This window comes from Benincasa hispida, chromosome 4 (genome assembly GCF_009727055.1).
Source record: "Benincasa hispida cultivar B227 chromosome 4, ASM972705v1, whole genome shotgun sequence".
Classification (NCBI taxonomy): Eukaryota; Viridiplantae; Streptophyta; class Magnoliopsida; order Cucurbitales; family Cucurbitaceae; genus Benincasa; species Benincasa hispida.
This window is the reverse complement of record NC_052352.1, coordinates 4,184,665-4,211,502: the sequence shown is the minus strand read 5'-3', so window position 1 is coordinate 4,211,502 and position 26,838 is coordinate 4,184,665. Positions and strand designations below refer to the sequence as shown.

The following is a 26,838-nucleotide window of genomic DNA, read 5'->3' as shown; positions in this document are numbered from 1 at the left end:
ATTCATGAACTTTAGGTTCATTATTGCGTATGTTTCAATTACTTGTATATGAGTATAATATAATCTAAAAAATAAAGCAAGCAACTCTTCCAGTATACGTTTTTCACATGAGACAATAGATATGATATAAAGATACTTCATATTATTCTTTCTATTAGTTTGAAGATGATAACCATTACAACGTATATCTTTAAAATTAAGTAGATTTCTTTTGATTGACTAGAAAACAATGGATTGTCAATTGTAAATTTTGTTCATCTAGGCAAAATAATGTTTGCTTTTCCAAATCCTTCAATTAAATTTACAGAACTTGATATTGTATTGATTTTTGCTTCCAAGATTGTCAGTTTGGAAAAATATTTTTTACTTGTAAGTATTATATGTGCAGTTACACTATCTGCAAAACATAAATCTTTTTTACTCGTTTTTTAGTCACCCAAATATATGAAAATAATTCAAGTTTCTTTATTAAAAGAAAATAATTACAATAAGAAAAATAATATTTAGAATATATAAAGGTTAACATTCACTAAGAGGAAATAAAAACATGGAGATGAAGAAAAAAAAACAACATGAAATCTAAAAATTTTCAAAGTCAAAGGAAATACTTGATGTTCCATCAATTATGTCAATTTTCTCTTTAGGAGATTCATAGAAATCTGCCATATTCAAATTTGTCATATGAGATGAGTCAAATATGTCATTATCCTAGTATGCAAAATTTTCTTTCTCATTTTCCTCTTTTTCCTTCAAAGATGCTTAATAAAGATCAACTAAGTATTTTAATGTAAAATAGGTATGTGACCAATGTCCAATCAGTCCTCATCGAAAGCATTTATTTTCCACACTTCTTGAATCTTATCTTGTGAAGCTTTTCTTTTGTGATCATCATTTTGTGTGGTTCTTTTGAAATTTGAATGATTAGAACGGCCACCACAAAAATAATAATTATTTATTCCTCAACCATGACCACGATCTCAACCACGATTATTAAAGTTCACAGCATTCACTTAAGGGAATATTGTTGTTCTAGTTGGTCGAGATTCACGATTTTTCATCCACGATTATTAAATTTTAGAACATTCACTTTAGGGAGTGTTGTTCTAGTTGGCTAAGATTCTTTTTTTTTTTTTTTTATCTATAACTCATTATCTCATTCAACCAAGAAAAGACAATATAATACTTTTTAAATATCTCTCGATATTACTACTGTAAGAGCATATTCGAAATGTAGAAAAATATCTTCTTTAACATATTGGTTTAAAATCCATTTATGACGAGCTTTAGGAAGAAAAATTATTTCTTGATGGTCACATTTTTATGGCATCTAGGTGTATGTTGGCATCAAGCGCTAATAACAAATAATTATTACCATTAATATCAAATTCTACAAAATTCATTTTTATAATATTTTTCATAGTAACGCTATTACAAAATATTATATTTATATTAAACAATTTTAATATATATAAATATATATAAAATAACATTTAATTTATTAATTATAATAAAGAGAAAAAAACCAATATATCTTTAGAACTTACCTTCAGTAGAGGAAATGAAAGAAGCTGATGCTGACAACATGTTGTGAACTTGAGAAACACAACAAGAACATAAATATCAATAAAATATTATATTAATATCATGTAATATAATATAATAATAAAATAAATAAATATTAAAATAAATTAAACATAATATATAAATGAATAAAATAAAATAAATTAACAAAATTAAAATAAGAAACTTCTCTAAATTCTCCACTTTCTCCAATTTTCATGGGTTTTACCCTGTGTATCTGTCTTACAAGCTCCAACAAATGCCTTTATTTATAGGCAAAATGACAAATAGGAGGTGGTTTATTTGGACACTAAGAATGAATATTTATAAGACACATGACAATAAATATAGGGTGTAGAGAGAGTGTCATTTGGCTTTTAACACTAAGAATGAGAATCTATTTTACACATAATTTGTAATATTTATAATATATATTATTTAAAGAGTTTTGATACTTCTTTGCATTTATTAAAAAAAAAAAAATCTATAACCTTATTCTTGATTGTTAAGATTGGTTTATGATAAACATACCTGGCGATACATAACATTATATTTAGTTAGCAAAAATGTTGAAGAGAAAAGTTTTTAATTTTCGCTTCAAATTTCTAAGCAAAGTTTTTTACTTTTGTTATTTAAGTAGTTTAATTCATTTTCCAAAATTGTGCCAACTCCCTACAAGTATCATGTAATATGTATTGTATAATTTTATCGTCAACCAATTTTAAAATTTGTTAAAATTAAAACGTTGTAAACTTAAATGACAGGATTGCACTTTTAAAACAACTAAATTGAAAATTATCGTTAGAAAATAGGTTAGTTATTTTAATAATGATTAAATGTATGTTAAATAAAAGAGTTTTTATCTGTTTCATTTCTGTTTCAAAAGAATTTTTATTCTAAATGTTTCGTATTGTGGAATTAATAATTTTTGTATTAAATTGATTAATTTTATCATCTATCAAAATCGTTGCAATCGCTAACAAGAGCATAGCTCAATTGACATAGTGTTCATACTATCAATCTCGTGGTCTAAAGTTTGATTCCCCAATTACACAATATACCTCCATACTTTAGGGTAGATTTTAGTTACACACTTACTTAAACTTTAAATTTATTTTAAAATAACTCTTCCATCATCTCTATCGTTAAATTGAACGAAAATAATGTAACAATGATTTGTAGAATAATAATGGTATCTATGATATAAGTTACCCCTCAAACTTTAAGATTTATTTTAATTATACTCTTAGCATTTCAAAATTTTCATTTTAACTCAAGTTTTAAAATTGTTTCAAAACAACCATTTTATTATCTTATAAATCTCATAAAAAATGAGTAGTATATTATGAAGATTCCAACAAAAACATTGTTTTCTCTTACAATTAATGTATTTGTGGGTAACAAAAAAAATTGAGAAGTAAACTAGAAAGTAAGAAACAAAATTTAAATCCTCCCATGAAAATTAGTGTGACAACTTGATCGAATAATATATTAAAAAAAAGTGGTGAGAGAGAAGAAAAGAAAAAGAAAACGCCCGAACGAAAATAAAACAATGGCGAAGAGTTAACGGAGTGGTTTCCATTTATCGTGTAGAACTTGTGATGATAAGGATTCTAAATGAGAATTAGGATAGATTTGGAAGAATCCAAGAGAAAAAGATAGAGCATTTACCTGAATATTGCCCTCTATTGCTTGGTCCTTCTTGTCGGAACGGAATAAACTGCGTATCAATTCAACATTCCCAGCAAGTTGTAATAATAAGTAATATGCACGCACTTATTTATAGTCCACCTGAATACAATAATCTCTAACAATGATCAAAATATACAATAATCTCTAACAATGATCAAAATATACAATAATCTCTAACAATGATCAAAATATCCATTAACATATGGATATATCCATAAAGCATTCAATATCGATATTAAATATCCATTGATATCTCCAATATTTTTTATAAATGCTGATAGAACATAAAAAAATATAATCTATTTAAGTCAAATATAAAGATAAATACTAAAAACAATATTCCTAATTTAATTTGGGAGTAAAAAGTAACCTACTATTTAATCTAAATAAATGTTGTAAATTTCATGACTTATTAAAAAAAAATATTTGTTACTATCGATATTTTATTGATATATCCGTAAAATTAGAATCTCGATATTGACATTGGTATTTTAATCTTTGATTTCTAACGAAGAATTTCTATCAGGTCCAACGGAGTGGTTTTATTAGTTTTATTGTATGTTTCAAACATTTTATTTAAAGGTAATTAAAACCTAAGCAAGGCAAATGTAAATAATTACCTAAAAAATTAGATCTTTCTTTTTCAAAAAGTTGTGTTGTTATAAAATTTTTAAATAATATTGATGATAGCCACTATTCACAAGATTAACCAGACTATGACAAAGACAGTGAGCCAATTGTAAAAAGCATGGAAATACGCAGACCACAATTCAATATTCATACTACCTTCTTTTCAAGTCAATAGTTTTTTTCAGTAAAAAAGTTGTACAAGATCTAACATTCTAGTTCAAGTGTCCACCCAATGTTAGATGTGCGTGAACAAATAGATATTCTATCTCAACTCAAATATTTGTGGCCCACATGAATGACAAAGTTTAATAGAATAATATAAAATTAAGAAATTTGTAGACTTCAAACAACACAACCCTTCTAATCAATTTCTTAGACAACAGTTAATTATACAAGTATAATGTGAATTCAATGATAGCCAAAAATAACTTAAAATTTAAGTTATTCTATCTACTCCATTAAAAATGAGGTACAAATTCCAATCCATTGTGTTATACTCGAAAAGAAGAAGTTATAATATTAAACCTTATTGTTAAGTTAGCCAAAATTTAGTGAAATTTTAATTAGTTTCTTTTTTCAAAGGTATTGGATTGTATTAAAAGTAAGAGACCTCAGAACCAGTAATCAAAGCACAATCAAAACTTAATCAGGAGAGAGAGAAAACATGAACAAAAGAAAAACAACCACCAAACAAAAAAGACTCACACTACTCAAAATAAGTTAGAATTTAATAATATGCGAGGTAAAAAATTTAAAGATTATTTAATCAAAAAAAAGTAGGTTAATTTATCAATTTGGTTCTTATGACAAGAAGAAAATAAAAAAGTTAAAATTTAATCCAATGATTTTAAAAGTTAGAATAAATAATTTTTACAATAAAAATCAAAGATTGTTGCGATCATAATACAATCTTAATTATTTTGATTTGATAAAACTTCATAAATGAATCTATCGTTTAATAAACTTCTCATAAATAATTCTTACCATCAAAGATTTTATAAACCAGCAGATTTTTTTATTTACACCCGTGCATTTGAAAGCATAAGCAACTGGGAAGAGCACGGTCATACAATAATATTTTGTTAAAACTTTTTTTTTTCCTCTTCTTTTTCTTGAATTCCCTGAAAATACTTTGGTTTAAAATAATAGTGCCACTAAATATAAATTTACTCTAAGTGGAGCTATAAAACAAAATCCAAAGAGATCAGATAAATAGATTATATAACATATAAACTATTTTTTTTAAAAGGAAAAGGTATTTCATACTTCGAGAGGCAATCTATAGATGTAGTTGACTAGCATATTAGCCAAAAGTTGGATGTCTTTTTAAATACTTAAGTATCTTACTTTACTTGACTATGGACATGAGCTTAGTGTTTGTTTTTTTCTTAAGATTGGAACCTGAATCATAATCTAGTGGCATTCGAATCCCTCTCCTAATAAAACAATATTTTTCTAAAATCTACGTTGATGAATTATAAAATCCTAGAACTAACGTTCGTGAACTCTAATACATTTTGGCCTAAAAGCTCTTAATAATTTGTCGATTTTATTCATGTAATTTACTATTCATTTATTTATTATTTAACAAAACTTATTATTTATTTATTTATTATTTAGCCCGTTAGTTATTGACATGATGCAAAGAGAAATGTGCACTAGAATTTATCCATTAATAAAGAAAAAATATTTTAGTGCAACTTGAGATGCATCCATTTTTCTGCAACATACCCTATTGCTCAATTTCAATTTCATCTTACTATAAGTTTAAAGACCTGTTCATTATTCTGGTAGTTGTTTTTATGGTGTTCTACTTGCTATGAAGAGTTATAAAACTCAACAATTGGTATCAGAGAGTACCTTTCGATCTTGTCAATTTCTACTGACTATTTCATTTTCTGAGGAACATGACGACCAAGTTCATTGCCAAGAGGTTCAATGGAAAAGGGGATTTCTCTCTTTAGAAAAAGAAGATGAGAGCATTATTGGTGCAGCAGAAGGTAGCTAAGGCGCTAGACCAATTTGATGACAAACCTTGCATACAGTATGATCATCTTGTATATGACAGATAATGTTCTCCAGCAAGTAAATGAACAGAACACCGCAAAAGTGGTATGGAAGAAATTAGATGAGATTTACCTTACTAAGTCTCTAACTAATAAGCTACACCTTAAGCAAAAGTTTTGTTGCCTTCAAAATGGATACCTCAAAAGACTTAGAACATAATCTAGATGAGTTTCATAGGACCACAACTGATTTAAGTAACATTGGTGAGAAGTTAGATGATGAAAATAAGGCTATCATATTGCTTAACTCATTGGTTGAATCATATAATGAGATTAAGAATGCTATTAAATATGGTAGAGATAGCTTGACCATAGAAATTGTGATTAATGCCCTAAGATCTCTTGATCTAGAATATAAGAAGACAGGTTCCAAAGATGGTGAAACTCACTTCACTAGAGGAAGGTCTGAAAAGAAGTCTTTGAAAGGGAGTTCTGGTAGGGAAAAGTCAAAAAATAATAGAGAAAGATTCAAGTCTCAAGGGAAAAGCAAAAAATGTTTTTATTGCCATAAGGAAGGGCACATCCGAAGAAATTGTATTGAGTTGAAGAACAAAAGAAGGGCAAAGAATAAAAAGGGAGAAGAAAACAGCAATGCAAACATCACTAAAGGTTATGAATCAGTTGAAGTTTTGATTGTAGCAGAATATGTATTTGATTTTGGATCCTCTGATTGGATACTAGACTCTGGATGCCCATACCATATGACATCTATCTGAGAATGGTTTCAAGAGTTTCAATCTCTGAATGAAGGAACAGTCTTGCTAGGCAACCACTATGAATGCAAAGTGCAAGAGATTGGATCTATTCAAGAGAAGTATTCTCTCTCTTGGGGTGTTTGACAAAACTGGATATTTATGTAAAACATAAAATGGGATAATGAAGATCATCAAATGAGCTATGGTAAAACTAAATGGAAAACTAATAAATGGTTTGTACATCCTTGAAAGCTCTACCATCCTAGGCACAACAGCTATTGCCATCATAATGATAAAAAACTTGCAGTGATGTGGCATGCTAGATTGGGGCATATCAGTGAAAAGGGACTAACAGAGTTAGAGAGACAGGGGCTACTTGGATCTTATTCCATTGGTTCTATAGGCCTATGTGAATGCTGCAGTTATGGGAAAGCAACTTGAGTATCCTTCGATAAAGGGAATGCACTTCTGGAGATATTTTGGAATATGTTTATGTTGATTTGTGGGGACCAGAAAGAGGTGCTAAGTACTTCTTATCAATAGTGGATAATTTTTCAAAAAGAGAATGGATCTATCCACTTAAGTCCAAGGATGAAACATTCCAAAAGTTTCATCGATGGAAAGTTCTCATAGAGAACAAGGTAAATAGGAAGCTTAAGTATATCCACACAGACAATGGACTTGAATTTGTGAATCAACAATTCAAAAACATGTGTGAGAAAGAAGGAATAGAAAGACACTTCACAGTAAGGGGCACACCACAACAAAATGGACTAACTGACTTATCTAGTGCTAACTTAGATAAAAGGTTTTGGGGAGAAGCAGTCGTTACAACTATCCTTAGCAATTAAGTTCAAAACTCCCATAGAGATGTGGACTGGGACACCACCTGATTTATCCAATCTGAAAATATTTTTTGTGTAGCATATGCACGTACCAAAGAAGGAAAATCGGATAATCGAGCTAAGAAGTGCATCTTCTTAGGATATCCATAAGGAGTTAAAGGATATAGATTATGGAACATGGAAAAATGGAATGAAAACCTGATCATAATTCGGGATGTGAACTTCGATGAATCAACTATGGTAATGAAACAAGTATTTCTAAAAGACGGCTCAAAAGAAAAGAAGAACAACTCTATTGAAATAGATCTTGAAAGCAGTCCGACCAATCATATGAGATATTCTGTTGTTGTAGAAGACAGTTTTGATCAAGGTGGAGCTTCCAGCACTGATTCCAATGGGAGTCAATCTTGTTCAAAACAAAGCCTCCAAGTTGAATCAGAACATAAAGGATTGTATCAGCAACAACGAAAGCAGTAAGGATCATTTAAGCACTCTAATTCATTAATTTTGGCAAAATATAAAGCATGTTCTTGCATAAACAAGTGAGTTTCATGACATACCTTTGAACTTCTTCAAAACTCGATCTTCAACTACAATCTTCTCAAAATCTCGTTGTAGACTACCTCAAGATCTTCCTCGCTATTCTCTTAGTACTCTAGATTGAGTTGTGGGACTCAAAACAAGTTTAAATCAAGGGATTATGGAGAATTTTCCACAGCAGCAATCTTGTTGAAGAACCTTTTCTTCACCACGAATTTTCAACTAAAATTCTCTTGATTGCATGCCCAAATTCACTCCAATCTCTTCAATATATTGCAGACCATCATGCAAGGAAGAGAGTTGCATGAGATGCAGCTCATGCTTGGAATAATTAAAGGCAATGGTGATGGATCTTGTATGAGCAAGTAGAAGATGGATAATGGAAAAACTTGTTTTTCCTTTGTCCATTATGTCAATTTTTCAATTTCCATCAAAATCAATTTCAAAATCAATTTTGATTTTAAAAGTGAAAATTTTATTAATTTTATAAAATTAATTTCACAAATTAAATTAATTTAATATCAAATATTAAATTGATTTTTTACACATATCCATCTTTTTATTTAAATCATATTTAAATATAAATTCTCCTATTCCATTTAATTCTCAAATTGAACAAGTAACTATATTTCATATAATTACTAATTTCTTTTAATTCTAATTTGAACGTTTCAAATTAACTTATCAAGCTACTCTAGAGCTAATCCATTTACGAGCTAGTAGGGGGACCTCGCGGACCTACAGATCATGGGCTCCAAGGATCCGAGATTAATTGGCTAAACTCATTAAACCAAATTAATGATAGAAAAATAGGCATGCGTAGCGGAATTGAGGACCAATTTTACTCTAATTGCACAAAAATAGCGTACAACCCTAAATTAATTAATTAGGGTTTTTTGAAATATTACCTTTGAAGCTCCTGAAACGTTTCTATCTCCTCCCGAACACGAACCAGACAACCACTAGAGCTTACCTACTATCCTCTGGACTTAGAACCAGTTGTGGGACCCGATGGATGAAGAAACCGAGAGCGAGAAAGAAATGGAAATAGGAGATGGATTGGTTCTGGGTTGGGTTTTTTTTTCAACCCAATTTAGAAACTAATTTTGGCAAAATTGTCAAAAGTTCTCTATCCAAATTGAAAGCCCAAATTTATAGAAAAAACCATGCAAAAATTGCGTGAAACAAATTCATAAAAACCCAACACCTCAAAATCCACTATCTAAGTGGGTTTGATGTCTTTACTATAAGCCAACACCTAGCCCACTATCTTGTTAGTGGAATTATCCAACAAAAGTTTGAATTTTTCCACTAACTTTAGTCAAAGGGCAAAATGGTCATTTTGTCAAAGTCAAATTTTGACCGAAAAGTCAACATTTTGACTTTTTATGACTTTTTCCATGTTGACTAATTTTAACCTCCCGAGTATGAATCCGTATTCATTTTCTCGAAATTCAAATCACATTTGAATATAAGGCTGGTCAAAGTTTGACTTTTCAAAGTCAAAAGTCAATTCTTTGACTTTTTACATCTTTGACCATTTCCATTATTTCTGAACTTCCAAATATGAACGTATTCATATTCTTGATATTTAAATCACATTTAATCATTAAAGTTGTATCTCTAAACTGAAAACCGACCACTATATCACATATACTTGTCGATTTCTCTCTCTACACCTAATTCGAACAATTCGAATCATTCTATCATATTATTCTAAGTTTATTCCATATGAGCTAGTAGGGGAACCTAATGGACCTATAGATCATGGGCTCCAACGATCCGAGATTAGCTGGTTAAACTCTTTTTAGATGAAGCTAGTCAACATTCGTTAACTAACGGGTCATTCCACTATAGTCCCGTAGTTGCACTCCCCTCACTATAGATATATTTGTATTCATATAATATAACCATGATTAGTAAGTTAATCCTTCACAGGTTGTTCGTAATCTCGACTGGGTCATAAAATCGTTTTATCTCCAAGACTACATCTTATTCCTTAAGTTCCACTAATCCTCTAATGAACAATTGGTTTAAGGTCAAACCTACAAACTGAACCCCTCTCAAGCCAAGGAGAGGGTGCGGCCCCTTGTTCAAGACCTGGATTCAGTACTAAAGGGAACAACCTATCTACTATCCCTATGACGGGTAGGAGTGAATTCTGTCTTGCACCCTATGTTCCCAGCTATCTACCTAATCTTACCCCTAAAATAGGAAGCTTATTGGGCCAGCGATAATGAGTTGCCCTCACCTATGCAGATCTAAGGATAATTCCGAGTGAACAGGAGTTCATAATTAGTTCAGGATTAAGATTAAGTTACCTAAGTCATCAATTAACGAAATAGTTATGGGTCTTAGTTTATTGGATTTCGACTTTCATATAGACAATTTATAAAATCAATAATAAGTTTATTGATTATAGAAAATGTATATCATTTTAAAAATTACGAGTTTTAGGACATAAAACCCAACAGAACAATCATCTAATAATAGTCAGCATGAATTACTCGTCCAGCTGCCGAATGATTTACAATCTTATCAGTTGGCAAGGGATAGGCAAAGAAGAGAAATAAGACAACCACCTAGGTATGCCTATGCTGACCTTGTTTATTATGCACTAAATGTGATTGATATTGATAATGAGTCTTTAACCTTTAAAGAGGCTATTAATTCACCAAATAAAGATAAATGGATGTTGGCCATGAAAGAATAAATAGAATCATTACATAAGAACAACACATGGACCTTAGTTGACAAACCTACTAGTCAAAAACTAGTTGGTTGTAAATGGATCTTCAAACTTAAGCCAAGTGTTGATAATAAAGAACCATCTAGATTTAAGGCAAGATTGGTTGCCAAAGAGTTTACACAAACTCAAGGGATAAATTATGAAGATATTTTTTCTCCCGTGGTTAGATATACATCCATTAGAATTCTCATATCTTTAACTGTTGCTTTTGATTTGGAATTAAAGTAACTAGATGTTAAGACAACATTTTTGCATAGAGATTTATAAGAAACCATATATGTCTCAACCCCAAGGATTTGTTGAAAGAGGACCAGAAAACAAAGTTTGTCTCCTAAACAAATCCCTATATAGTTTAAAGCAATCTCCAACGCAATGGTACTTGAAATTTGACTCATTTATAGTTTCTTGTGGTTTTTTTAAGAGCAGGCTTGACCAAAGTGTCTACTTCAAACATAGTAAAGATAAGTCCCCAATTATCTTAGGACTTTATGTAGACGACATGCTAATTTCCTGTAAAGATAAACTAGAGATAGGGAAACTTAAATGTCAATCGAAAGGAGAGTTCAAGATGAAGAAATTGAGGCAAGCTAGAAGGAGCTTGGGTATTGATATAAGGAGAGACAGATCTAAGGAGAAGTTAACCCTATCACAAGAACAATACTTTTCTAAGATGTTTGCTCGATTTAATATGGCATATTGTAAAGGAGTTAACACCCATTTAGCTAAACACTTTAAACTCTCTACCTCTCAATCACTAGTTACAGAGGATGAGAAGCAATGTATGGAATATATTCCTTATGCAAATGTTGTAGGTTGCTTGATGTATTTGATAGTTTGTACCAGACCTGATTTAACTCATTCAATGAGTGGTGTAAGTAGATCTATGGAAAATTTGGGTAAAGAACATTGGAATGTTGTCAAATGGATATTCAAGTATATCAAATCAACCTTATTTGTCGGTTTTTTATACACTCAAGATAATTCAAACCAAAATAGCTTAATGAGATATGAGGATGCTGATTATGCAACAAACTGTGATAAAAGAAGGTCATTATCTGGATATGTTTTTTTTTTTTTTTTGTCTTTAAGAAATTTAGTTAGTTGGAAGACACTACAGTCGGTTGTAACCTTGCCAACTACTGAATCCAAATACATTATTGTTTCTGATAGTTTTAAAGAAGCAATTTGGTTAAAAGAAATTACAAATGAACTTGTCCGTGACAAAAGTATTGTTAGAGTTTTCTATGATAACTAGAATGTTGTATACCTATCAGAAAACCAAACTTTCCATAACAGAACTGAGCATATTGATGTCCGATATCATTTCTAAGAGATATTTTGGTAAGTAGTAGATACACTTTAGAGAAAATATCTTCAAATGAAAATGCAGCATATACTTTCACTAAAAGCTTTGCCTTATGGAAAACTTGAGAGTTGCCTTAAAATTCTCAAAATATGTTCTGTGTAGAAGATATGGTTTGAAAGTCACTTTTGAGTTGGATGTTTTGCAACTGAAGAAAAAGATCTAAGCTATCAAGGTGGAGATTTGTTGAAAATGATAGCTAATTATCTTTTTTTTTTTTTTTTTTTTTTTTGCCTTCTAGAAGCAAGTGATATCAATTGAGGTCAGAAGTTGGCTAGAAATCACATGCAGAATAACAAAATTTGTTATTGGTCCTCAAGTGATAGAACACGTGATTCACCCAAGGCATTTTTGTGATTTTTCCTCCATAAATAAAAGTTGATTGTTAGGTTGAAGGCAGAGGGTGTGTGTGTAGAATTCAATCGAGGTTCACTGAGAGGTTAATCAAGCTTAAGGATTCTAGAATAGATATTGAAATCTGTTAAAAAAAGAAGAGAGAAGAAAAAACAACAGGATTACGTGGAAACCCTAGTGTAGGGAGAAAAACCACGATATAAAGTCTTTTCTTATTAAAACTAATACACTAAATACACAAGGACTCACTGTATAAATAGACAATAGGAAGCCCTAGGGGTCTTACACAATTACATAAATGCCCCTAGGTTAAAAACCATATTTCCAACACTCCCCCTCAAGTTGGTGCATAGATATCAACAAGCCCCAACTTGCTTACACAATAATTAAAATTTCGTCTCAATAACCCTTTTGTAAGAACATCAGCAACTTGTTGATTTGAAGAAATATAAGGGATGCATATGTTTCCACTGTCCAATCTCTCCTTAATGTAGTGTCTGTCTATCTCCACGAGTTTAGTTCTGTCATGTTGAACTGGGTTGTTTGCAATACTGATGGCAGCTTTATTATCACAAAATAATTTCATTGGAAGCTCAATATCTTGCTGGAGATCTGATAATTCTTTCTTCAACCAAATTTCTTCACAAATTCCTAGACTCATGGCTCGATACTCTTCCTTAGCACTACTTCTAGCAACAACTCCTTGTTTTTTTACTTCTCAAGGTGACTAAATTTCCCCAGACAAACGCACAATATCCAGACATAGATCTTCTGTCAACAACAGACCTTGCCCAGTCAGAATCAGTGTAAGCTTCAACAGATCGTTTATCAGTTTTCTTGAACATTAGACCTTTACCAGGAGTTCCTTTTAGATACCGAAGAATACGTTCAACTGCCATCATATGATCTTCACAAGAAGCTTGCATGAACTGACTCACAACACTTACTGCATAAGAAATATCAGGTCTTGTGTGAGACAAGTATATCAACTTCCCAACTAACCGCTGATACCTTTCTTATTAACAGGAATTCCATCATTCTTATCATCGATTTTTGCATTGTATTCTACTGGCGTGTCAACATGTTTACACCCAGTCATACCTGTTTCCTTTAACAAGTCCAGTATATATTTTCGTTGAGAAACTGATATACCCTCTTTTGAGCGAGCCACTTCCATTCCCAGAAAGTATCTTAGCTTCCTGAGGTCTTTAATTTCAAATTCTTTAGCCATCTCTGTTTTTAGTCTTGTGACTTCTACATCATCATCCCCAGATAAAACAATATCATCAACATAGACAATAAGAACAGCAATTTTCCCTGATGTTGATCTTCTTATAAAAAGAATGTGATCAGAATGTCCTTGGACATATCCCTGTGCTTTCACAAACGTCGTGAACCTGTCAAACCAAGCCCTTGGAGACTGTTTCAGTCCGTATAGTGATTTTCTCAATCTATACACTTTATTTTTAAATTGACTCTCGAACCTAGGAAGGAGACTCATATAGACTTCCTCCTCAAGTTCCCCGTTCAAAAAAGTATTTTTAACATCAAGTTGGTATAGGGGCCAATCTTTATTCACAGCTACTGACAGAAGCACTCGGATCGTGTTAAGTTTAGCCACAGGTGAAAACGTCTAAGAATAATCCACTCCATATGTTTGGGTGAAACCTCTTGCAACAAGTTTAGCCTTGTATCGGTCAATCGTCCCATCTGACTTGTACTTTATAATAAACACCCATTTACATCCTACTGTTTTGTGCCCTTCAGGCAAAGTCACCGGTTCCCAGGTTTTATTCTTTTCCAAAGCTCTTATTTCTTCCATAACAGTAGACCGTCATTCTAGTTTTTTTATTGCAACACTTATGTTATCTGGAACCACTTCAGTGTCCAAGCTAGTAGTAAAAGCCTTGAACTCGGATGTCAGATTATTATACGCCATGTAACTATGCATAGGATATTTAGTACATGAACGGGTACCTTTCCTGAGGGCTATAGAAAGATCAAGTGACGCATCACGTTCTTTCACCTCTTCAGGCTTCTCACCATGATTTACTATCTGTGTATCAGAAACTTCAGTAGTAACTTCCACATCATCATTAGCACGGGCTATTTCATCCTCTGTAACTTCGATCATTCCATCCTCTACAGTTTCCCTTTCTATTACTCTCTTAGTATCACTGCTTCCTTCCCCCTTGTCACGCTTGCCTTCATCATCCTCCATACATAAATCAACATCATTAGGAATACACGTACCTGGACCTGATAACAGGTCTGACTCCTGCACTGGAGCCGACAGTTCTGGTTCAACAAGTGATACTGCTTCCTTCCTGAGATTCTTCCTGTAGTACGTTTTCCAAAGAACTTGATTGGTAGGAAGAACCAAACTATCATGATCAGGATTAGGTTTAGACAAGGTTTGAATAGGCGCTGACTCTAAAGGAATAGCATAAGAGGACCAGTTAGTCTCTTCTTCATTTATGTTCTCCCCCTGAAGATGACTAACGGAAAGAACGATTGATCCTCAAGAAAGGTGACATCCATAGAGACATAGTACTTTCGAAATGACGGATGATAGCACTTATGTCCACGTTAATGAAGTGGATATCCAACAAAGACACACTTCTGAGCACGAGGAGAAAATTTTGTGCGGTTTGGACCATGGGAGTGAACAAACACAACACAACCAAAAACCCGAAGAGAAACATCAGAGATCAACCGAGTAGTAGGAAAAGACTCTTTAAGCAACTCTAAAGGGGTATGAAGATTAAGAATACGAAAGGGCATCCGATTAATGAGATGAGCAGCAGTAAGAACTGCATCTCCCCAAAGGTATGACGGAATGGTGGCGGATAACATAAGAGATCAGGCTACTTCAACCAGATGCCGATTTTTACGCTCAGCTACTCCATTTTGTTGTGGAGTGTAAGCACACGAACTCTGGTGAACAATACCTTTAGAGTCGAGAAATTCTCTAAAAGAGGCATTAAAGAACTCTCGCCCATTATCACTTCTTAAAATCCCAATCTTTGTTTTAAATTGAGTTTCGACAGTTGTGTAAAACTGTTGGAAAATAGAGGACACTTCAGATTTATCATTGAGCAGGAAAACCCAAGTGAGACGGGTGTGATCATCTATAAACGTGATAAACCACCGTTTTCTCGTGGAAGTAGTAACCGGTGAGGGACCTCATACATCACTATGAACAAAAGAAAAAAGACTCGAGGGTTTATAAGGCTGAGAATGAAAAGAAACACGATGTTGCTTGGCACGAATACAAACATCACAATTAAAAGAAGAAGTATTAGCATTACGAAATAAATGAGGAAATAAGTATTTCATATATTGAAAATTCGGATGTCCTATGCGAAAATGCTATAACATAACATCATTTTCAGAAACAGAGAAATTTAAAGACATAAACCATGATTGGTGATCATTCCTAGAGGAAGCCTCGTCAGAAAGGAAATAGAGTCCCCTATCGTGTCGGACAGTACCAATCGTTATCCCCGATTTCAGGTCTTGAAATAAAACTGAATCAGGTGAGAAAATCGCCTTACACCTCAAATCTCTTGTTAGTTTACTGACAAATAACAGATTATATGATATTTGAGGCACATGTAAGGTATCACGTAGAATTAAACCATGATGGAGAGATATTGCCCTTTCCTGCAAGAGGGGCAAAAGATCCATCTGCAATTTGAATCCTCTCATTACCAGCACACGGATTATATGACATAAATAACTCTGAGGAACTCGTAAGATGATCAGTAGCCTCTGAATCCACAATCCATGGTTTCTTACCATTCACACTAATTAGGCCAAAAGAAGGAAAATTACCTGACTATGCAGTTGCACTAACCCCAACGGTACTTGAACTGTGTTTACTGTCACCAGGAGATCTCTTCTGAGTTTGGTCATCTACTGAATCACTTGCCAAGGCAAGACTAGTATTAGATTTTTCGTGAGACTGTCGTCGTCTGATATTTAGGGGCTTCCCGTGTAATTTCTAACATTGATCCTTCGTATGCCAAAGCTTTTTACAATGTTCACAAACGGAAGGAGGTTTCTTATCACCATCAGTACCGGACGGCTTGGCAATAAAAGTAGCTGCATCAGTAGTTGAAGTTGTATTATTCATGGCACACGACCGATCTTCTTCCAGCCGTATTTCAGAACAAACTTCTCGAAGTGAAGGAATCGGACGCTGGCCCAAGATCCGACTACGAACCCCATCAAACTTTGGATTTAATCCAGCCAAAAACACATAAACACGATCTACTTCCTCAATCTTCAAATATTGGGCCCCATCTTGTGGACAATTCCAGACAATTTCTCTACACAAGTCCATTTCCTGCCACAGCATCGACAGTTTGTTAAAATAAGAGGTAACATCCATAGACCCTTGTTTGGATTCATGAACCTATTTATAGAGTGTATATAGCCGAGAGGCATTCTATCGTTTAGAATATAGATCTTGCGCCGCCTCCCAGATATCCTTGGCTGTGGCAGCATACAGTAACGGTCTTCCTATCTAGGGTTCCATACTGTTCACCAAGACAAAACGTAGCAACAAATCTTCTCCTTTCCAAATTCGTTCTTGTGGATCACCTGGGGTTGGCTTTGGAATTTCACTCGTCAAATGTCCAACTTATGGCACCCTTCTAAGACCATCCGGATCGATTGAGACCAAGAAAAATAGTTCTGGCCATTTAACTTTTCTCCGACGTTAAATCCTGCAGAATTACCCATCGAACCAGATAAGTAGGAAACGTTAGGCACTATAGGTAATGAGTTTACCAGATTTTCTGAATAAACCGGTTGAGGATTTGCACCGAACATCGTATCCAGATCAGAAATCTGTTGTTGCAGGTAAGCCAACCGTTGTCTTACATCGTCTGGGTAACGAGCTGAACCACAATTTATCAGAACAGGTACTGGTTGCTCGAGACCTCAGTTGTTGGATGTGAAAAAACCATCGGTTTGACTATTGAAGAAACTGGATCACCGAGTCGGGCTGGATGGGCTAAAAGTGGATCGGCTGGTACAAAAAACTAGGTAAAAGAGCTTTCGGGTCGGACAGATGAGCTCTTGGGTCGTGGATCGAATCGCAGGTCAGACTGAAACACAACATTCTGCCTCGGGTCGGATCGGTTCGAGTTGTCGGATTGGTTCGGGTCGGAATTAAAATCAAAATATCGATGGCTGGTCTACCCTAGTTCAACCCGAACCGGTCCGGTTTGCTCCAGACCGGTACTAACCCTAATCTGATCCTCCCCCTCTGCTCCTCGCCCCCGATACTACTTCCACTGCCCTGATAATTCCGATCGACGGTTAACACCTCCTCACGGCCAGCTTGTTCCTCACGTCCGAGACCGTCGAATCTGCCGTGACCGCCATCAACTCTGCCCTGATCGTGATAGCTCCGATCGTGAATCGAAGGTTCCTCGCGGCCAGCTCCAGCTCCGATCGGATTCTGACTTATTCTGAAATAGTGATACCCGATTGGCTGAGGACGATTTTCCAAGGATTGTACCTGAACGGAAAATATTAATTCCAGTAGGGCGTCCTGAAAACATTCCTTTACCGTTGCCCGGATTATCGTTCTCATGTCGAAACTTGAAGACCCATCAACAGAGGAGGATTAAGGTTGATTCTCTTCCATAACAACTAGGTTTTCGTCACCGCGCTCTGATACCATGTTAAAAAGAGAAGGAAGAGAAAACAACATGATTACGTGGAAACCCTAGTGCAAGGAGAAAAACCACGATATAAAGTCTTTTCTTATTAAAACTGATATACTAAATACACAGGGACTCACTGTATAAATAGACAGTAGGAAGTTCTAGAGGTCTTACACAATTACATAAATGCCCCTAGGTTAAAAACCCTATTTCCAACTAAATCCTTTTAATATAACAAGAGAAATTCTCGAGTTAGAGCTATTATATCTTCTTCCAGTGAGAGTTGAAGATTGTCGGCCGGTTGAAGAAGAATCCATCGAATTAGGTGAATGAAGAATCTAATCAATGTTTTCTTCTTTTAGTCCTCTTCTGTGAACTGGATACTATCACATATATATTGTATGAAATGAGCTGCTAAATCCTAATAAAAGTGACTGAAAGTGGACGTAGACTTTTATAGTAAAACCATTATAAATTGTTGGTGTTCTCTCTTCTTCTACTCTTGATCATGCTATAAATTTAAAGCCTTGTTCATTATTCTGGTAGTTGTTTTTACGGTGTTCTGCTTGCTTGAAGAATTACAAAACTCAACAAAATGCATAGTGTATCTCTATATATAATATGTAGATTTATATATTTATAAAGTACTTAATGCTAATGAGACCCCAAAAAAAAATAGTACCAATACATGCTAAAATCAAGAAATTTCTCACTAACATATAAATATTTCTGTGAAACTAGATATTCTAAATCCGAAGTGTTTAGAATCAGATTCAATTTTTCTTTTCAAATAACGAATAAATTAACAAGAATGAAGCTACTCTCAAAACAAACAAACAAAATCAAGCTGTACTATTTTTTTTTTTATATTAAATTTTAGAAAATAAAAGTGAAAGGCTAAACAAGTGCGTTAATAGGAAATCAAACCATCAACTTTTGAAATGGTAATTAAAGTCTTATTTACTAAGTTATACCTGCCCAGAATTCAGAGTATTTCTACTGATCCTATTTCCTCATTTCAGCACACTTTGATTCTAGTGTCTATTTTCTTTCTGTACTTGATATCTCTAAAAAAGTTTCTATCCCTAAAGTTCCCAAATGCGGGCATTCTATAGGCTCTTTTAAAAGTTTATTTCCACATCTAAGCTAATGTTGCAAAAAGGCCTGTACCAGTGGTAGCCGTTTTTTCCGGTTAAAAAAGTAGTGAGAGAGATAGTCCTATTGTTGGATTAAATTTATTGCAAGTAGCGGAAGAAATATGCAATGGAGACGGACCAACAATTTAATTATATAGAAAGCAGCATCAGTGTGTTATTGCGTAGGCTAAGAATTGGATCTAATCCCTCCACCAGCCTATAAATTCTCAAGAATTTCCCATTGCTGATGAAGTGATGATATTATAAGTGACAAGAACAGTGTTTTGAAAAGATTTTACGACTCGTTTGGTCGGTCACTTGCACTTTCTCAAGCAAAGGGAATCGCCCAAAAACGTATTCTTCAACTTGTTTAATCCCACTACCATCACCTTGAGTATATAAGAAGCACTCAGAGCCCACATTTTCACACCATACCTTGACTTGGTCCTCTCTTAAACGGGATCCTTGGTCTCTTTCTTACCATATTTCTTTGGCTTTCTTTGCAGTATCTTCACCTACTTATTCTCCTGTATTTCAAAACTTTCCATCCAAACTTCCTTTATATAATGGCATCAAGCTCTTTTAAATCTTCAGGAAGTTCTAGCTCCTCATGGACGCTTAAGCAAAACAAAAAATTTGAGGACGCTCTGGTTTTATATCCCGAGGACACACCGGATCGGTGGCAAAAGGTGGCCAGGGCAGTGGGTGGAAAAACAGCTGAGGAAGTAAAAAGGCATTATGATATCCTGTTGCAAGATCTCATGCATATAGAATCTGGAAAAGTTCCTCTTCCTAACTACAAGCCCATTGTTTCCAACGGTTCAGTGTATGCTGATGAGCAGAGGTAACGTGCTGCTTACTACTTTTAAGCGTTTTTCTTATGTCATGTGTCTCTATCCTATACTTTCATCCTGGTAAAGTCATCAAGACCTCAGTTCAAAAGTGAAAAAGACCTCCAAATTAACATGATTCTTACAAGTAGCACGAGGATTATTAGGAGAACCAACCTCCTTTGTTTCTTCAATGGTATAATATTATCCATTTTTTGAATTTAAATCCTTAAGGCTTTACTTTTAGTTTCATCCAAAAACCTCGTATCGATAGCGATAGAGATAATGACTTTGCTTTTAGTTAGACTAGACATATGTTGGCATCCCAACCATCTAAAATTTCAATTTCCTTTTCATAAGTCCGAATGACTGCGAGGCTATATAAAAGGAAATAACCGTTCTTGAATGAATTTCTATAAACAGTATGTATGCAGAGGAGAGAAAGAAAAGATTATATTATTTTATCTTCTTACAAAATAGCTTATCCGCGTATCCTTAGGTACCACGCTTTCTTTTTTCCAACTGAACTAGCTACAACTTAAGCCCAACCGCATATCTCTCATAAAGAAGTCTTTTCTACAAAGACTTCATGCTATTCCTATTCATGCATTCCCACTTCCCCTTTCTAAGAAAAAGACCACGTGAAATCTAATCTCCCATGCTTTAAATTACATGCACATGGTCCTGTATTTCTGACTTCAGACATCTACGTATTTATTTATAAATCGCTTCTTTAACATTTGGATCTACTTCAGTATTTGGCCACAAAAGTACTGATTAAAAAAACTATTAACCTAACATGGGTTGCGTTAATTAAACATCAATTCCTCCTTTAACTATGGCAGGGTCATGAAAAATACCACTGCCTCCTTGCAGAATTACTTGTCCATATATTCACATTTAAGAAACATTTAACTAATCCTTCTATCCCTTTCTTTTTAAACTATTGCAGGCTCATGAAGAATCTAAAGCTCCAATAAGGCAAGGTTTATACCAACGATATAATAAGTGCTGTCGAAGCGTTGTTGTCGATAATTTCAAGAATATAGCTTGGTGTCAGTGTTTCTCTAGTTTCCCGCTCTGTTTGTCCTTTCTAGCATATATTGCTAAACTATTGTAACCTGTGAAGCGAACTAGACTATTGTATGTTGTAACCTGTTTGTTCATGTACCCGATTTTTCTGCTTTTGTGTACTTCTATCATTAATGTTTCATTCGCATTCTAATCATTAAAAAAAAGAAAAGAAAAGAAAAGAAAAGAAAGGAATATCATGTAATATATTTGCTTGCCTTTATTGTTTATCGCTACAAAAAATACTCCTATGCTATGGGCTAGCCAGTGTTATGTCTAATCAGTATAAAGTGGAAGGATCAATTCAATTATTTACTCACCAGCATTTCATCAACTAAGTTATCGACAGAACATTAAGAACCAGAATAATAAGTGAACAAACGAAAAATAAATAATGATCCAAGAGTCATACCGTAACTTCTTGATAATTGTTAATGTAAAATTGAGACCGAATGAGTGACTTCTTCAGTAAAATCGATGCAAGAAGATGACCGTCAAACCACTTCAAAATTCTGAGGTCAAAAAGAAACTATGAAATTTGAGAAAGACAGTGGAAGATTACTAACTACAGAGCCGAACAATTACCAAACCAAGACGTCTTAAGATCTATTTCACTGAACTCTAGACGAGATTACCGCATGTAAATTCTGATAACGGAAATGAGTAACTTCTCTGGAATAATCGATTCAAATGACGGATCAAACATTTCAATCCTGAGCTGAAAAACGAACGAAATTTTGAGGGAACAAAAAAAAAGTTAATCAACATAAACTTCGATACGAACAGTAATCGAGAACCAGAACCAACACGAAACCGCGATTTATGATACTGACCTGTAACGGAGAAGCCATTGAAAGGCACACTAAGCTCGAAGAAGAAGGTGGAAATAGAAGAAGAGGACGAAGGATTGGGATCGATTCTTCTCTCAACTGGAAGAAGAATTGGCGGGAAATTTGCGAAATGAGACGCGCTAAGACGGTCAGATCTTCCTTCCATTGAAAGCTTGGGAGTCGAGGATACAGTGGGAAATACGTCTGACGATCACATCTTGGCCGTTGATTCCGGAGATAAATAAAAAAGCTCAATATAATGGAGATGCGGGGTATCGATCCCCGTACCTCTCGCATGCTAAGCGAGCGCTCTACCATCTGAGCTACATCCCCAAGTTGTGTATCCAATAAATCCGTTTTTATATTATCTAATATACAATAATTTTGTAATACTAATTATGCCGACATATATAGATATATTATTTTCTTAGTGCTGTCTTCGAGAGGTTGTATAAAGCTATAAACTATTAATTAAAAATTTTCTTAAGAAAGATTAAAATAATTTACGGCTGGATACATCATCTCAAAAGTGAATTTAGTTGTGACTTGGGAGCCATTTGATTACATTTCATCTCTAAAGTGATTCTACATGTGTTAAATTGCTATGGTCGGAAGAAGTGATATACATAAACTGATTACACCTCAACAAAATATAGTATATATACTGTATAACTAAAGCTCAAATTTTAAAAGTAAGCAAAAAAAAAAATAACAAAATTTATGAATTGAAATAACTAAAATTCTTGAGATATATGTTAGAGACATCAATGTAGGTAACTGAGACACGTTTCTGATAAGCGTTATCTTGAAAACAATTATTCGTTCTACATGAGCTGCAAGCAAACTACAACGATTATCTCAAATAATACAATGACTAACTCTAATAAAATTGCAACCTCAAACTACTTGGATATGACAAAAATCTTAGATATTTGTCATCAACTCAACTAAAGATCAAAAGAAATAAAGAAATGAGATAACTCTTCAATTTGAAAAAGGATACTACAAATGAAGAAACAAGTTGTTATTTATAGGTCAACAACTTAGCAACTCTTCAAAATACAAAATAAAATCAAATAAATACAAAAATTGATTACTTTGTCAAATTTAACTCAATTGAGTTGTTACTTGACCAAAATCAAACATAACTCATTCAAATTGAAGAAAGTACAAATTTAACTTTCATATATGTTATATTTGCATATGAATATCATCTAAATTTGAAATTTTAATCCAATTTGAAAGTTTCTAACCATGATTTTGTGGTGTATTTGGTTTAACTTTTCAAGTGTTCAATTTTGAAAATAAACCATTTTGGAAAATTTTGAAGTGTTTGGAAACGACTCAAAATAACTTTTTGAAACACTTTCAAAGTGTTTTAAACCGTTTTTATCCAAAGAATGTAAATAAAAATTACTTTTTAAAAAAACATTTTTTTTATCTAGTCGATCCAAATAGGCCTTCAATCTATATAATTAAATTCATTTGTTTATATTTCAATATTCATTTTTCTAATTTTCTTTCACTATTAATATCCAAACAGATATATGATGATTTTAATATAAGTTGAATTCTTGACCGATTATTTTAGATAATAGTATGTTTAATTAAAGTATGGGTTATGTATGTGGATTAATAATTTATCCTATTAGATTATTTTATTAGATTGGGCCATATTATGTGATTTAATTAATTAAGGTCCTAAATTCCTAATTGAGTATAGACTTAATGGATAGTTCCTAGTTAATTAGGGTTTAATGGGAACCTTAATTGAACTAGTATATAAAGAGCCCTTAAGCTATGGTCCCCAAGATACCAAAACAATAAGCAATCAATCTTTCTCCAATCTCATCTAGTGGAAGATCCCACTTAGGGCATTCGGAGTTGGGAGTTTTGGTTGAGGAAGACAATAACCATATAAAGCCATTATCAATTTGTCAATGGAACCTAGTACGTAAATATTCTTGACAATTTGGCATGAATGATCCTAAGGTTTATCTATTCAATATAGATATAAAGTAATTATGCTAACAAGTGGTATCATAGTATGGATTTCATGTTGGATTATTAGTTTTATGTATTTTCCATTGGTATTGTTGATTAAATTTTGGTTCCAATAAAGAATTTAAAGAATTAAAAAAAATGGCCGACTTACTATAGCAACATTGTAAATCTCACCAGCGGTAGGTTGGAAATCTCTACAGTCATTTTTTTCTTCGACAATATGTGTTCTTGCAACCCGTGTTCTTGTCCGTGGTATTTGGCATACCCATCACCGATTATGAATGATGTGCTAGTGGTGGATTAAAGTGAATTTTTTTATTGATTATTTTGATTGAACATGGTTTCCTAAAGTTCTATTATTGTCAAAATTGAGGATGTTCAGTTCAACATTCTTGACAAAATTCCACCAATATGATGAAATCTATTGAAAAAGGTTAAAGACCGACTGAAAGAGTTGGGTCTCTTACCACTACAAGTTTTGCCTATCAAGACTTTTGGTCAGTGACCGATTGGAGTTGTCGTCAGACGAAGGTATCGGTCAATCACCGATAAAAGTCTTGTTGATGGTTCTTGGTTTTAATTATCAATTTCTTATTTATTCTCTAGTTTTTAACGGATGACATTATGAATTCGATTTGAAATTTGATTAGTGATGAAAAAGTTAATGTTGTCGCTGTTTTTTTTAACTGAAAAATTATGTTAATACTTAATTGATGAATGAGTTTCTAAAACTCAATTGTGATTGATAATTTTGGACATCGATAGCTTTTTTTAAAGTTTTTATTAAAAAAAAATGATTGAATTAAGTGAATTTATTTTTTAATAGTTTGATAATATTTAATTTTTCAACTTTTTGGATTGATTGCTGATTGAATTTCTTGCCCGCGTTTCTAAGATTTCTTGATTAATAATTTGGTGAAATTCTTGAAAAGGGTTCTTAGTTATTGACTGATAAATTTGTGAATTAAAATCCACAATTTGATTGTTTTTGTGATATTCGCATGTTTATGTTACGTAAATTGTATTATGTGTATGCAATTATTAAGTGAATTTTGGTAAAGACTATTTGATGTTCTTCCTCCTTTATTTTTATACAATAATATTATTATACTATTGTATCTTATATTTTAGATTGAGTTGGTAAAAAATAATATGTTACCAAAGTAGCCTATATTATCTAAATTGGTTTAAATATGAAATACAAGATGTGCATATTCATGAATTTATGAGGATAATTATCGGCCCAAAGGAAGATAATTATTTGGCCAAATTGTGGGTATGCATGTGGTATTGATTATGTGGCAATTATAAGGATTGTTCATGTGAAAAATAGTCGGTCCAAAGAAATATTATTTTCTGACAGAGTTTATTGTTAGCATTTCGATTACTACGTTGAGAGTACCATTTACAGTTAGTGGTTTTTGCCCAAAGGTTGGACATCAATGTTGTGCTAGGTATATTGTTAAAGGGGCACACCACATACGTGACATTATTTTGTTATATTTTAATTGTGAGTATACGTTTTTTTGTTTGTTGTTTCAGGTGGTCTTACTCAAATATATGGAAATCTGAGTTTAATCCCTAAGTTGAATTGATCGAACTTCAAGAATTGGAAGGAAAGTCTAAAGATACTTCTCAAGTGTATGGATTGGGACCTTGCAATAAGGACTGATAAACCTACTTCTACTGAGAAACAACCAAATATGGCTAATATAGAGAAGTGAGAACGGTCAAATCGCATGTGTCTAATGATCATTAGGCACTCCATTCCATATTCTTTTCAGGGCTCTATCACGGAAAGTGAAAATGCCAATAAGTTCCTTGCTCAAATTGAGAAATTTTTTGCTAAAAATAAAAAAGTGGAAGTAAGTAGTCTTTTGACTTCTTTAACTTATATGGGTTATAAGGGCAATGGAAATATAATGGAGTACATTATGAAAATGTCCAATCTCGCAGTCAATAAAGACACTTGATATCGAGATAAATGAAAATTTACTCGTACGTCAAGTACTTATTTCTCTTCCTGTATAATTCACTCAGTTTAAAATAAGTTATAATACTCAAAAGGATAAATGGAGTATTAATGAGCTTATCTCACAATGTATCGAAGAAGAAAATAAGATTAAGAGAGAAATGAGAGAGTGTTCATTTGGCAACGGGCTCACATGATAAGAAGAAGAGGAAATTTGTCGATGCTGCAGATGGGACATCTCAGCAGAATAAAAACAAGAAACAAACTACTGAAAATCTGTCTTGTTTCTGCAAAATGAAAGGTCACTTCAAAAAAAATTGTTCCAAGTACGCCAAGTAGTGTGTAAAGAAGGGTAAACTTCTTACTTTGGCTTGTTGTGAAGTTAATTTAGCTTCTGTACCTACAGATACTTGGTGGGTAGATTCCAGTGCTACTACTTATATAAGTACATCAATGCAGGATTGCTTGTGGAGTCAGTCGCCAAGTGATGCTGAAAGATTCATCTATGTGGGCGATGGCAAAGCAGTTCCAGTTAAAGCTATTGGAAATTTTAGATTACGTTTAAAAACTGTTGTTATTTAGATCTGAATGAGACTTTTGTTGTACCGTCATTTAGACAGAATTTGGTTTTTCTTGTTCTTTTGAAAATAATAAAGTTAGTCTTTTTCAAGATTTTAAGCTTATTGGTATTGGTTCTTTAATTGATAGTCTATATATGCTTGATTTTTTTGCTTCATTCAACAAGATCCTATTATCTAATTCATGTGGTACAAACCGTAAATTAAATGAGGATTCCACTAAACAAGCGTTTAGGTCACAT

At 33.2% G+C, this 26,838-nt stretch overlaps 2 protein-coding genes and 1 non-coding gene across 3 annotated transcripts; 1 reads left to right on the top strand and 2 right to left on the bottom strand.

Moving 5' to 3' along the window:
• Nucleotides 1-1,533: 1,533 nt before the first annotated feature.
• LOC120075501 lies at nt 1,534-22,236 on the bottom strand. The gene is made up of 5 exons (XM_039028951.1): nt 22,046-22,236; nt 21,848-21,930; nt 21,625-21,724; nt 3,232-3,280; nt 1,534-1,592 (listed from the first exon to the last, which is right to left on the bottom strand). Exons 1-5 carry the CDS (start codon nt 22,061-22,063, stop codon nt 1,534-1,536), a joined length of 309 nt encoding a protein of 102 aa, XP_038884879.1. The 5' UTR covers nt 22,064-22,236.
• Nucleotides 18,999-21,361, top strand: LOC120075165 (protein RADIALIS-like 4). Its single transcript, XM_039028349.1, has 2 exons — nt 18,999-20,155; nt 21,094-21,361. Exons 1-2 carry the CDS (start codon nt 19,878-19,880, stop codon nt 21,119-21,121), a joined length of 306 nt encoding a protein of 101 aa, XP_038884277.1. The 5' UTR covers nt 18,999-19,877; the 3' UTR covers nt 21,122-21,361.
• Nucleotides 22,237-22,302: 66 nt separating the features above from the next.
• Nucleotides 22,303-22,375, bottom strand: TRNAA-AGC. Its single transcript has one exon. It is a non-coding gene; the product is annotated as a tRNA-Ala (tRNA).
• Between the last annotated feature and the right edge of the window lie 4,463 nt (nt 22,376-26,838).